Source organism: Asterias rubens, chromosome 14 (assembly GCF_902459465.1).
Source record: "Asterias rubens chromosome 14, eAstRub1.3, whole genome shotgun sequence".
Classification (NCBI taxonomy): Eukaryota; Metazoa; Echinodermata; class Asteroidea; order Forcipulatida; family Asteriidae; genus Asterias; species Asterias rubens.
In genome coordinates, this window is record NC_047075.1 from 841,769 (window position 1) to 856,592 (window position 14,824).

At 38.6% G+C, this 14,824-nt stretch overlaps 1 protein-coding gene across 1 annotated transcript; it reads right to left on the reverse strand.

Moving 5' to 3' along the window:
- Positions 1-1,649: 1,649 nt before the first annotated feature.
- LOC117299060 (b(0,+)-type amino acid transporter 1-like) lies at positions 1,650-13,677 on the reverse strand. Its single transcript, XM_033782461.1, has 12 exons — positions 13,531-13,677; positions 12,182-12,434; positions 11,377-11,622; positions 10,377-10,502; positions 10,013-10,118; positions 9,123-9,167; positions 8,436-8,559; positions 7,337-7,440; positions 6,418-6,514; positions 4,504-4,653; positions 3,111-3,279; positions 1,650-2,553 (listed from the first exon to the last, which is right to left on the reverse strand). Exons 1-12 carry the CDS (start codon positions 13,570-13,572, stop codon positions 2,486-2,488), a joined length of 1,530 nt encoding a protein of 509 aa, XP_033638352.1. The 5' UTR covers positions 13,573-13,677; the 3' UTR covers positions 1,650-2,485.
- Positions 13,678-14,824: the final 1,147 nt, after the last annotated feature.

A 14,824-nucleotide genomic window follows, 5' to 3' on the forward strand; every position in this document is an offset into this window, starting at 1 on the left:
AGGGGGAAACTTACGTCATCGGTACCATTCAAAAGAAACAATAACTTTAAGGTATTTCGATAAGCTCCCGGATCTTCTTTAAGTGAATGGGAGTTTGCCCAACTCTAAAATATATCTAGCGCGAATGTGTAAAGGGGTCCAAACAGTTAATTTATAAATAACAGTGATAAGTTGGGAATGATATAGTGAGAGTTTGAAAAGCATCTCCGAAAAGATAATTGTCTCTTTTGTTTCTTCTTCTTTTGCGGACATTTCAACCCTTCCCCTTCGCATGTTTAAATTCTGGATCTTTGAGATTAAAGTTACTAGATGAAAGTTATCACTGTATAAAGCTAACCAGAATTATCTACCAGGTCCCTTATAAACAAACATCTTCCAGTCACTATTTGAGAGCCATGAACAAAATTAATACTTAACAACCGCTGTATAAAATTTTCTCCATATTTGTTTTAATCAATCTCCACCAAATACATAACTTTTTAAGTCTGTTTTAAAAATTTTTGGGGTGAGTGTATCTTTCAATTCAATTCCAGAATACAAGAGTAAACATGAATAAATAAATAGAGTACGGTGCCGTTTTGGTAAGCATAAGCTTGTAAAAATCAGCCAGACTTTCTTTATATTATTTACACACATTCAAAAAATATATTGTTTTTATGTCCACTTCTGGGACCAATTTCATAGAGCAATTTAAGTAGATTTATAAGCACAACAAAATGTTGCTTACTATAATCATGGAGGTCTTCTACGTCCATGCTATAATAAGGTTACCAGCCAAAATACTGTTCCCTGTATCCAAGGCCCAATTTCATAAAGCTTGTAAGCATAAAAACTTGCTAAGCACAGACAAATATTGCTTACTATAATCATGGAGGTCTTCTACGTCCATGCTATAATAAGGTTACCAGCCAAAATACTGTTTCCTGTATACAAGGCCCAATTTCATAAAGCTTGTAAGCATAAATACTTGCTAAGCACAGAAATATATTGCTTACTATAATCATGGAGGTCTTCTACGTCCATGCTATAATAAGGTTACCAGCCAAAATACTGTTTCCTGTATACAAGGCCCAATTTCATAAAGCTTGTTAGCATAAATACTTGCTAAGCACAGAAATATATTGCTTAACAAAGCTGAATACCAGCCAAACTTTGATAAAGTTTTCATTGTTGCAGCTGGTGCCCACTCGTATTTTGCTTAGCAAAGAAATTCTTCAAGCAGTATTTCCTGCTTAACATTAAATTGGTCTATTCTCATTTGCACTAAGCAGAAAATTGTTAAGCGGTATTTTCTGCTTAACCAGCTCTATGAAAATGGGCCTAGATTATCTTTATAGTAAAATTATAACAAGAGTACTGCAAATTGGCTTATTTTGTAAATATTTATACTGAAAACTGAAGTTAATTGACCAAAAGTTCCCCTAGAAAGTGGTATCCCCTTATTATATTTCAGTTACTGAGCATGTCAACATCATAGCTTCTGTGTCTGGGGTCGATTTCACTAACAGTTAGGACTAGTGCTATGAGATTAAAAGCTTAAGGCTAGTCCTAAGTTAGGACGAGTAACTTGTCCTAGTGTCTAGACTAGTCTTAACTCTTTGTGAAATCCACCTTCGTGAAAACTCTTCCTAACTTAGGACTTAGAACAAGTTAAGTTCCATATTCATAGACGTTAGGACGCATTGAACTCATCCTAAGTTAGGATGGGTTACTCGTCCTAAATCAAGATAGAATTGATCCTCGTGCTTCATGAAATCTGCTTCTGGTTTAGAGGTGCAAAAGAAGAGACTTAGTCAAAATACAGACAGCTGCTAAGCGGGCCGGAAAGATCTTTGGTAGAGAACAGAAAAGTATTGCTGAGCAGAAACAGGTTACCAGCCAAAATAACAACAGGTTTGCATTGTTGTGGCTCATGCCCCACTCATTTTTTCAGATTAATTTGTGATTCTGTTATTTTCTTAATATATTGTTACAGTTATGAGCATTGTCGACAAGTATATTTCCATTTTATGGACAATAAACATTGACAAATGAAGTTATGTTTTTGGATATGCCTTATGGTGAATACAGTTTTGAGTTTTTCTTACAGTAAACATTGTTGTTCTTTAGAATGGTTTTGTAATTTTTTTATTTTGTAAATATTTATTACAGTTTTGAGCATGTTTGGCATAGCAAATTTCCACAATAAATATTGAAAAATGTTATTCTTCAGCATAATTTGTAATTCTGTTATTTTGAAAATGTACTGTTCCGGTAATGAGCATGTTCGACATAGCAAATTTCCATTTTATGGACAATAATATAATCAAATTGAATTGAAAAGTAAACTTTGATATAACAGTATCCACATTAAAAGAGACTAGTTCTTGACTCTTGGTTTGACCAATGAGAAGAGAGTAGTTCTTGAAATTTTGGTTTGACCAATAAGAATCGAAAACCACCTCCTCTCTGGTGGACACAGCTACAGTCAGCTCCCGATATTTCATCATGTGACGGATTCAAACGACGACAGACCAGCAAAAAATAACTTTTGGAAAAACCTTGTGATCGAATCTGCAAAAGAAGAGGGTTTCAATTAATACATCAGAACATCAAAACCGCTACCCAAATGCTAACTTTCACAGGTTTGTTTGATTATATATATCTTTATTTGTATAAGATTAAAACAATAAATTGCTTTCAAAACCAATAGTACGCTTTCCCTTTAAAGGGTTTTGATACCTTTTGTAGATCAATTTTTTGGCCATGACATAAATCCTTTCTCACTGTGAATGGAGATTTTTTTAATAGTGTTTACCTGTAGAAGTTTCAGCTTCATGAGTCTTCAAGTTTTGGAGAAGAAGAAAAAAGTGAAAATCACAGAGCAATCCCTCGTACATTGCTAACGTAATTTTTGTTTCACTGAGAGAACACTTTTTTGGGTTTAATTATTTTACTCAGTACCTCAGCCAGCAATATTTCAAGGTAAGCTTTCTACATCCATTATCTTTAAACCGTGTAAGTTTAACGTAAATCTGTGGACGTTTGTGTTTTGTGTCGGACAGACAAAAAGAACCCAAACCCTTTAGAGAAATCTTTTTAATGACGCCAACAGTTTCAGCAAAACTTACCCATTGATTTAGGATGATAGCCATATCTAATGAAGACAGTGTGAAAAGCCACTCCAAGCAACATTAATAACACTGCGTATAAATACTCCGCTGTTGGCTCAGCAATGATGGGTGCCAGTATCATGTATATAGAGAACAGTGTAGCTAGGACGGGAACCAGTGTAGGAATCTATGAAGCAGAACACCATGAATGTTTAAAGCACATAATGGTATATGGGATTTAAAGGCAGTGGACACTATCGGTAATTACTCAAAATCATTATTAGCATAAAACCTTACTTGGTAACGAGTAATGGGGAGCTGTTGATAGTTTAAAACATTGTGATAAACGACTCCCTCTGAAGTGACTTGGTTTTCGAGAAAGAAGCAATTTTTCACTATTTTCATTTCGAGACCTCAGATTTAGAATTTGAGGTCTCGGAATCAAGCATCAGAAAGCACACAGCTTCGTGTGACAAGGGTGTTTTTTTCTTTCATAGTTATCTCGCAACTCCGACGACCAATCAAGCTCAAATTTTATACAGGTTTGTTATTTTATGCATATGTTGAGACACACCAAGTGAGAAGACTGGTCTTTGATAATTATCAATAGTGTCCAGTGCCTTTAAGGCATCGATGGTTGTGTATCAATATACATTTTTTTCACAGGACTCGGGAAAGTACTAAGTATACAGTGCTAACACACATCGGTGTAGGGGTAAAAACCAAAATTAATATTCTTTATCCCCGATGCAAATTTAACATCTCTTATATCGTTGCGATACCTGCTGCCAAAACATAGGATTCGAACTGGCTCTAGCTACTGCTGGGAAATCTCGGTAGTCTAGTTGGTAAGACACTGCTCTAGAATTGCAAGGGTCAAGGGTTCAAATCTCACCCGAGTACTATGCCTGTGATATTTTTCACAGGACTCGGCAAAGTACTGAGTATACAGTGCTAACACACATCGGTGTATGGGTAAAAAACCAAAATTAATAATGTACATTTGGTTTGCAGTAAACACCATGTGTGTGTGTCTACTTGCCAGATAGATTTCTGTTCTAATGAGAACTGTCTTGCCTTATATTCTACTATCGCAGAGTAGATTTTCGGAATCCAAGAGACTTCTCAGTTCTGCTTTTTACTACTACCTAGGAAGAAGGTAGAAAATCGACTGGCACTACTACATTAATAACAATTCACTTTATTACGTTAATAATAATAATATTGAAGTCTTTTATAGCCCACATTCTACCAAACAAGGTACTTAAGGCGCTGAGTATATACAAACTTTATTTTTAGTTTCTCGGTATGTTCTATTTGTAGGATTGTATCTTTTAATTTCTGTGAGTGTTTTACCAGTGTGAAGTTTAATTTAATTCTTTAAAAAAAAAAAAAAAATTGGTAGACTTACCTTTAAACTATTTGGACAGCGTGGTAGCTTATAACGCAGAATGATCACACTAAAAAAGGTTGCAGCATTAATCAACCATACAACCGTGCCAGTAAATTTAAATAATGGTTTGAACTTCCCAACCATTATTAAAGCAACCACAGTAACTCCCTGAGTAGAAACAAAGAAAATGAGAAGAATAAGAATAAACTAGACAATGAGTATTCTTGAAACTGATCTTCCATTTGTTTCAAAAAATTGGGACCAGTGAAAATCTTCAGGTAGGAAGGGAAATTATACTTTAATTTTTTTTTATTTTATGCAAGTTCACCCAAAACAAGGCTAAAAGCCACTCTAGGTTAAGGGCTACAAAGTAGAAAACGAAGAAATGCAGAAATTCAGTGGAGCTGAAGGTAGGAATTGATATTGCTCTTAAAAGATGGCAGATCATAGGATGAAGGGAAACATGCACCAGGCAAGGAGTTCCAAAGAGATGAAGTACGAGGGAAAAAGCTACTGGAGTAGCTCTTTGTTCTACATCTCGGCACAGCCACAGTATAAGGATGAGAACAAGCAGAAAGCCTGGTATCACGCTCAAACACCCTGACAGGAGGAACAAGGTTGGATAGACTGGTCCCGTTGAGTAAACAAAATCTTACAATTGTTATGCATTTTAGAAGAATACAGATGCACCGTGAAGCAAAGCCGTAGTCGCAGCCAAAGCCGCCAATTCAAAAGTGGCTTTAGAGATGTAGGCTGCATCTGTAGTTATGTAGGCCCAAAATACTAGATAAATAATTCGTCTGTACATTTTTTTGTGAGACCCATCTTGCATGGCCAGACAACCACTTCAAGGTGAGAGCTACACTTAACTAGCTTTTGACGCAAACCAATCTTCACCAGGGGCACATAGCCACACACTCCTGAGGCTGAAACAGTATGATCCTGCTGGATATTTCATGGACATGCTCGAATTAAGATCTCAACGTTCGTCTACCTCTTGCTCCCTTTTTGTTGTGCCAAGAACTCGCTATTCTACTTTTGCAGAGAGATCATTCTGATCATTCTATGTATATGGCCCAAAATGTGGAGTAAGCTTCCCACACAGATCATAAATGCCAGCACACTCACCTTATTCAAGACACTCTTTAAAACTCACTTGTTCCAAATGGCTTACTAACCATTCACCTGTGCCTCAGCGCCTTAAAACAAACTCTTGATTTTGGCGCTCTACGAATGACCTTTGATTGATTGATTGATTGATTAATTATCCTCTTCAGATCCCTTAATTATGTAGGCATGGGTATCCTCTACTAGAAGTCTGGTCTATAATATAAATCAGAATGCACTGCCTTCCCAACATAACAAAAGTCAGTATTGTTTGAAGCTTTGCATGGTGTGGAGAAATAAGAAGAAACTATAAAAGTTTCCTGAAGACGAGCAGAGAATACTGTTTGAAACATCGAGTCCAAACCAGGGCCCAATTTCATAGAGCTGCTAAGCACAAAAAATTGCTTAGCATGAAATTTCATCCTTGATAAAAACGGGATTACCAACAAAATTTCCATTTGTTTCATGTTGCTTGTACTGGTCTTCAGCTGTTGTTTGCTTATCCTAAAAATCACGTGGAAAATTGGTTGGTAATTCTGTTTTTATCAAGGGAGAAATTTCATGCTAAGCAAATTTGTTTGCTTAGCAGCGCTATGAAATTGGGCCCAGCTCTTTTCAGAGCCAACACTCGCTCAAAGAGATTTACACATGGTTGTACCCGCAAGTTCATTTTATACTTATAGTTTCTTCTTATAACAAAAGTCATGTCTGTGTTAACATCTGCAGCTTGAATGCTGTGCTACCACACGTTCTCGACGCCGATAGCAATACGGTACCCTTAGCAACAGCCACAGCCACCAGCCACTATCTTAGACACAGCCTTACCTGAAGTACAAGTGCTGGTGCAGGAGTCTTCCACTTGATGGTCACCAAGGATGCTAAGATCAACATGTGACCCTCACGTCCTGCGGCTAGCGAGGCTCTGCAACAAGAAGAAAAAAGAAGAGTCAAAAGGTACATTCATCGAACCCCAGTCAGTCCAATCTTAGGGGTAGAGGGGAGATCACAGAGCCAAAAATGTTTAAACATACACAAGTGGGTGGCAAGCTATCGCTACAGCAATTTATGTGTATTAAAGGATTTGGCTACTTTTTCAAAATGTCCATAGATTAACATTAAAGTTACAGACTTTGAAGATAATGATAGTGGAAAGCTTCCCTTCAAATATTACTTATTGAGGTGCTGCAGTTTTTGAGAAATGAGTAAAACAATGTCATGAAAATACGTTTGTTAATGATTAAAATAATATTGTTTTACTCATTTTCCAAAAACTACAGCACCTCAGCATGTAGTATTTTCAGGGAAGTTTTCTACTCTCATTATCTTCAAACTGTGTAAGTTTAGTGTAAATCTGTGGACATTGTGTTTTTTGTCCTACACAAGTTACATAGACCCTTTAAACTGCTACCTGGGCGGCAGGTAGAAAGTCGGCCGGGACTTCTAGTACTACTTACGCTTAGCTAATCGAGGGGACTTCTCTAACTGCCCAAGCGTGAGTTCATAATTGGTCTCAAAATTTTGACTAGCCTGCTTTAGTCATCGTCAAGAGACTGAAGAGTGTGAGATCTTTTGTCTTATCTATAGGGTTTCAGAGGTTTCATTGTAAAGTCAGTCACTGCTCTGATTGGTTCAACTGTGGTTGGAGGGCTCATCTCAGGGTTACTGTTTGGGTTGCCCATTGTGTGTGAGTGCCCTGTGTTATCTAAGGTCACAGCATGACCCTCCCTTCCTGCAATGATCATACCTTGAATCAGCAAGAAACGCCGTAAGAAGAGCTCCGAACGTTGAGATGCACACGCCAAGTGGTATAACCCAAGCCATGGTGCCAAACGATCGATCCGCAAAGGTCTGTACCAAGGAAAAAACACATAATATTAATAAGAAAATAGAGTTAGCTGTTGCAAACAACTCACCAACCAAATGGACCGACAATATAAATGCAAAAAATAGTTAATGGCTTGACGTTTCAACCCTAGCAGAGTCTTTCTCAAAGATTTTTAGCCTGCTAGGGTCAAAACGTCAGGTCATTAACTATTTTTTGCGTAATATTAATAATACAGTTCTTATCTCGCGCTTTATCACACCCCTAGGGATGTATCAAAGCACCCATAACTTCCCTACAAGGTATATAGAGCTATGTTTAGAAGTATGAGACCTATTCCTTTAAAGCACCATGTAATGGTTTACAAGGTGCTGTGGCGCAATATGCAGCCAATCGAACCAGGAACACCAGGAAAAAAACCTTCTCTTAAAGACAGTGGACACTTTTGGTAATTGTCAAAGACCAGTCTTCTCACTTAATGTATCTCAACATATGCATAAAATAACAAACCTCTGAAAATTTGAGCTCAATTGGTCGTCGAAGTTGTGAGATAAAAATGAAAGGAAAAACACACTTGACACACGATGTTGTGTGCTTTCAGATGCTTGATTTCGAGACCTCAAAATCTAGTTCTGAGGTCTCGAAATCAAATTCGTGGAAAAATACATCTTTATCGAAAACTACGTCACTTCAGAGGGAACCGTGTCACTGCCTTTAACAATAAGTGCACTAGGTTCTTTTATCATGCATTTCACAACACACATGACCTTATTAGGCTTTCAGATGCCATGAATTTGATACCCATCAGCTAAGGTCTCTTGTTCAATTCAAATATTTAATTGAGAAATTACTTCTTTCTTAAAAAACTACGTTACTTCAGAGAGGGCCTTTTCTCGAAATGTTTTATACTATCAACAGCTCTCCATTGCTCGTTACAAAGTATGTATTTATGCTCACAAATATTGAAGTAATTATCAATAGTGTCCAGTGCATTTAAAAGAAAAAAAAAAAAAAAACTTACTACAGCCACTGCACTTGAAGCTAACACCTCCTCGGGTGACAGTAAAGAGAAGTATGCAACGTTTGTCATCAGATACACCACCGTTATAAAAGGCATAGCTATGAATATTGCCAGTGGAATGTTTCTGAAATGATAAATGTTTTCATTTTATTGACTGCTTTTGACTGTGCTAATGAGGAAACGTCAGTCCACCAACAACTTTTTTTATAAGTTGTAAATTTACAAATTTTGAGAGACTCTGCAAGGGTTAAAGCATCAGGGCCCAATTTCCTGGCTGTACGGAATCCGCACCTACGGAAGCAGGGAATTCTGTGCTTACGGCAAGCGTCTTTCATGGGTTAGCGGCAAATTTGAGTTCTCTGTGTGCGTACTCCGCGTTACTAGACATTCTACGCTTACAAGGCTAGAGAAGAAATTCAGCGCTTGCACGTAAGCGGGGAATCGTGATCATAAGCGAATAATTCGGTGGTAAGCAGAGCCATGAACTTGGGCCCAAGCCACTAAGAATTTTTTTTATAAGTTTAAAATTTACAAAATTTGATTTATTTTTGAAATAAATAAATGTTCCGTATCAGTATTAAACACGTTGGTACTCTGATAAAGTTATCATTTAATGCAAGTGTCATCTTACCAAGTCAATTCATCATAGTTTGCATAACACGAATTAAGTACAACAATTTTACTTACCGCTCAGAATTGACAATTTCCTCAGCAACCGTATTGACCACCTCCCTGGAAAAAAAACAACATAGTTATTGTCAAATTTTTCAAACCCAAATTTACTATGAAATGTACAAAAAGTAGGATTTGAAACTTTGCATGGTGGGAGTAAAACTAGTTGAGGTTTGCAGTAGACACCATGTGTCCAACGTCTTAGACCGATCGGTCACGACACTTCACTCTAGTGAAAGGCTGCGTCCAAATCAAGCTGCTTCAGCTTCAGCTTCGGATGTGGCTTCGGCTGTGGCTGTTAGCTGCAACTAAGTATACGAGTTTTAAACGTTCCGGTCGTAGCCATTACCAAAGCCAGTGTCCCAGTGAAATCTGTCCCCCGGAGATTCTTTCCCCAAATGGGGAATAAAAATGGCCTGGAGAAGTATTCATAAGAGGGCCCCAAATCAGTATAAGTTTGGACACAGTTTGCCATACACAAAACCTCCAGGGGGAACAAAATCTCCTGCCACACCATCAATAAGGACACGGGGTATTTAAAGGCAGTGGACACTATTGGTAATTACTCAAAATAATTATTAGCATAAATAAAACCTTACTTGGTAACGAGTAATGGGGAGCTGTTGATAGTATAAAACATTGTGAGAAACAGCTCCCTCTGAAGTGACGTAGTTTTCGAGAAAGAAGTAATTTTCCACGAATTTGATTTCAAGACCTCAGATTTAGAATCTGAGGTCTCAAAATTAAGCATCTGAAAGCACACAACTTCATGTGACAATGGTGTTTTTTCTTTCATTATTATCTCGATGACTGATTGAGCTCAAATTTTCACAGGTTTGTTATTTTATGCATTTACCAATAGTGTCCAGTGTCTTTAACTGAGAATTTATCAATGTCATACTCACATGCCAGAAAATGCCCATAACCCCTGGTACATTGCTAATGCATAGCCAAAAATATCAGTCGATGAAGATTTGAAGGAAACGGACGGATCTAGGTACTGGTGTTGACCTGAAAATGCAAAGTAAGTAACAAATTAATTTATTTTGTTGGTGGCGTTTGTCAAAAAAACTGGTAAAGAGGAGGACAAGAAAGAACAACAAGAGATCAGTGGCCAATTTCATAAAGCTGTCAAGCAGATAATTCTAGTGGTAACGAAACGGACGGCATAAACAAAAGAGGAAATTGTAAGGAAAATTCATTTAAAAATGGAGAAACAAGAAGGGAACATTTAGACAAGGATTCATGAAAAACAAACAAAATACCCACCTTTTAAGATCATTATAAATCCAGTTATGATGATTAATGTCAGAACCAGTATTTTGGATACAGAGAACAGAATCTGCAATGAGTTGGCTGCCTGCACACTCATACAGTTGATGAATACTACCATCACTAAAACAATGAACAACAAACAAGATTGACATGGGCTACAAAATAACTTGTGCTACCCCAAGCAATGGGAGACTTTCAGGATGCTTGGTGGCAGCAGACTACCTGCCGGGTAAAATCCATTGTTCTCGGTCATGTGCACATACTCAGAACTACGTAAACAATAGACCTTATCGCAAATACCAATGCGCAAGCGCAGACTGTTGAATGAGGTGCATTATGGGATAGATATGGATAAAATTTGGATACCAGCTAGACCACAATGCACCTAAATCCAAGCTTTACGCACGCGCCCCAGTATTTGCGAAAAGGTCTATGGAAATTTACCTGGTAAGTCTGCTGCCACCTAGCGTCCAAAAGTCTCCCAATGCCATGGTGCCCTCTGCAATTGGTTCCAATACAAACTTACATTTTCCTTATTGAAGCGCCAGCCCCTTATTAGAGGGAAAGTGATGTGTCCCGTCAAGAGCATACTTCAAGGCCTGTAACAGTTATATGAAATTGTGGACTGGATGACAAGTCGTTATCGCTGCCCCCCAAACACACATTCTGCTGTTCATGCAACAGTCACAGTGCGATTATCGTTCATGCAACGGTCATAGGTAGCACACGTCAAGGTCCGTCAGGGACTGACTCACACACATGCTGGGATCGAGGGTGTGTGTACCTTCCCCGTCACTACACAGTGCTTAACAATATTACCATCTTCACTTCAAGACTAATGAAATTGCAACAAATTGCTTTGGAGTTTAATATTTTTTGGGATCGATGAATCAAGAAAAGAACATTACATACAATCAAGGAACAAGGTTTTGCAAATCTTCTTTATCATCGATGCAAAACTAACATCTATTAAGATTCAGAGGTTTACTCTTACTTAAAGCAAGCATTGCAAATAGTTTCACCGCCAAATCCGCAGGCGGACAACTCCCAGTTGTGATGTACTCTGCCACATAATACCCAAAGGTTAATGACAACAGAGCTCCACTAGCCGGTTTGATGATGATAGTAGAAGCCCACGACACAAGGAAAGCAGGAAGATCACCGTACGCTAGTAGTATGTAGGTGTACGTTCCACCAGATTGAGGGACCTTGGATCCTAGTTCGGCGAAGCAGAGAGCTCCTGTGAGGCACAAACAAAATCAAAATCAACCTTGAAATAATATTGATATAATATTTTGAGATTATATAGCGCTTTTTCACTACCGAACGGGTGTCTCAAAGCGCTTCAAATTATCACCCCTGGTCATTGGGCCTTAATTCACTCCTTAAACCATCTCAGCTCCCTGGAGAGTATACGGCGTCGTGCAACAAATCCGCTACTCGGCTAAATCAATCACAAGAACCATCTCTGCCCTCACAGGTACCCATTTACCCCTGGGTGGAGAGAAGCAATAATAGTGAAGTGTCTTGCTCAGGGAAACAAGTGTCTTGACCGGGATTCAAACCCACACTCTGATGAACAGAATCAGCAGAGCTTGAGTTCGGTGCTCTTAACCGCTCAGCCACGACACCCCAGAAAAGTAAGTTCAGACATTTTGTTTGTTTGTGTTAAAGGCAGTGGGCGCTATTGGTATTACTCAAAATAATTATTATCATAAAACCTTTCTTAATGAGTAATGGGGAGAAACCCAACTCCACCACCTCCCCTTGTCCCCTTAAATGGTACTCCCTAGACTCACCCAGTGAAGCGACGATCCCACATACCACCCACACCACCATACTCATCCCAACACTCTGGGCGTCGAGTAGTACCCCCTGAGGAGCAACAAAGATCCCTGATCCGATGATGGAGTTAACGACCAAGGCCACGCCTCCTATTAGGCCCACCTCCTTCTTCAAGCCGATCTTGTTGTCATCGTCGTCATGGATACAGTCTTCAGCTTCATCTGAGTCAGTCTCAGGAAAACTTGAGATGTTCTCAAGAAGCTTATACTTGTAATATAATAATAAAAAATAATATTAAAAATAATAAATATAATAATAATATTAATAAACAGTTTTTAAATAGCGCTTTGCACACCGGAAGGGCATCTCATCATTCATAGTGCTTCCTCCAACATTATTACCCCTGGTCACTCTATAATTATAGCCCTGTTTGAATCAACAGTTCGGCTCCAGATTCAGCTCAGGCCAGCTTGGCCCCATGGTCATGGTGGTTGTTTTGACAATTGCAAGTGCTTTGAGTTCGCGCTCAGGGCTTCAGGCTAGAGAACGGAGCCTGAAATCAGCCAAATCCAGAATCCAAAGCCTAGACTAGACCCAGTGACTGGGGCGCTAGATTCCTTTTTTTGAAATTTTTACATTATCGGTCATGAATGTCAAAATTTCGAAAAAAGGAATGACCGATAATGTCAAAATTTCAAAAAAAGGAATCTAACGCCCCAGTCACTGACACTGGCTGGGTCTATAGGCGAAGCCGTGGTTTCAAAAAGAGCCTGCTTAGCAGCTACCTACATGCTGGGCTGGGGAGATACAACAGTCAACAGCCTGTGCAACAAATATGCGCAAGGCCCATCCACTTGGCTACCTAAATCAATCACAAGAACCATCTCTACCCTCACGAGTCACTCACAGTCACCACAGGTATAGTCTAGACCCAGTAATTGGGGCGAGCAGTACTCCTTTTTTCGAAATTTTGACATTCTCGGTCGAACTACACTCGCCCCAGTTCTGCTTCTGGGTCTACCACAGGTACTCATTTACCTGGTGGAGAGAAGTTAAGTGTCTTGCTCAGGGACACAAAGGAAGTATCGGAAAAGTTTCCGTATTTTTCATTCGATATGAAATAATATAGTATCTTATTTACCTCAATGAGATATCCCTTTTTGTAAAAATGAGTGAAAAAGTGGTGGCGCCATACGGAAAGTTATCCGAAGTATCACAATCGGGATTCAAACCCACACTTTAATTAACTTTCTACTTTTGTAGGACCAATTACTTAGATTACAAACACAACAGGAACACAGGCTAGGTCGAAGGCCTACCTGCTGACGATTTTAAATTAATAAAATAAATTGGTAAACCTTACCTTTTGCACGTTATTCCTGTGGCTCGTTTTGAGCCAAGCCATAACGAGTCAGACGAAGATGTTATTTACCCTCACAAGTCGAAAAAATAAAGCTGAAAATGATTGAAAAATGCATAATCAAAAAGTGACAGACAGGAGATTCTATGCACAAACGGAACGCGTGGCAACTAAACTGTCAAACTGTCGTACATGATAGCGCCCTCTTTTGAATAAATCTTCGGAGGGGTGGGGGCGGGGGACAGAATCTCCAGGGGGGGGGAACACAGTTGTTTGCCAAGTCTTCTCAGCAACTCATTTTCAATATTTGAACTTATTTATTCATGCTTATCAATTTGTAGGCCCTATCCTTATGTTGTTGAATGTTGTATTTTTGAGTTCAGAGTGTGGGGGGGAGGCAGGGGTATGTTAACAGGCATTCATAAATACCTCAGACAGTTTCGCTATTCCTATTGGTGGAGAGCGTGTCACGTGGGTGTGTATAAACCTTTGCTTATGACCGGTACAAAGTGTTAATTCATGTGCGTGATACGCGACCTTGCACCTGTTCTTATAAGACAGTTTCTTCATTCCTATTGGTCAAGAGCAACGGCTGAAACAGTTGTGCCACATCGCGCTATATGCGCGACGCGCACAGCATTCCCTTTCAGGAGTTGTTTACCCGAGGGAGGCGGAGGGCATTACCGTTTTGTAGCTGGAGGGGTGTTGTGTTGAAAGAAATCCTTTAACAATTAAAATATTTGTATTTATTTTACTTTTTGACCAAAAAGTGATGTTTTTTACCGAAAAGGTATTTATGAATGAGAATCAAACTTCGTCTTGGAAAAATTATCAAGAACTAGGCCTCGTTGGGATTAAACCACTAGTTGAAAACCTCTTCACCACACATTGATTCCCTTAATATTGCAATCACAGATCAGACACACTAAATTAAAGGTTAGCAAATACTACTTCATGAACTCATTTATTCCAAAAGCTGTCAGGAGAACTACATTAGAGCACCTTTCTTTTTATTGGCTTTAAAATAAAACATATGATCCATTACTTTATAATTGTCATGGCGCCCTCTTGTGATAAACAAAATTCAATTATTTTATAGCTCATTATGAGAATTCATTACTTACATTCTTATGTAAAAGTAAAAGTATTTATTCAAATAAATAACAATTAAAAAACTTCTTACTATCATAAATTTTATATCAAGTTATAAACCACAAGAGGGTTCCTAGAGGTAGAAGGCAAAGAAAGATACCGCTGAGCCAACCAAACTGCCAGTCAGGTAGGGAGTGAAAACCCA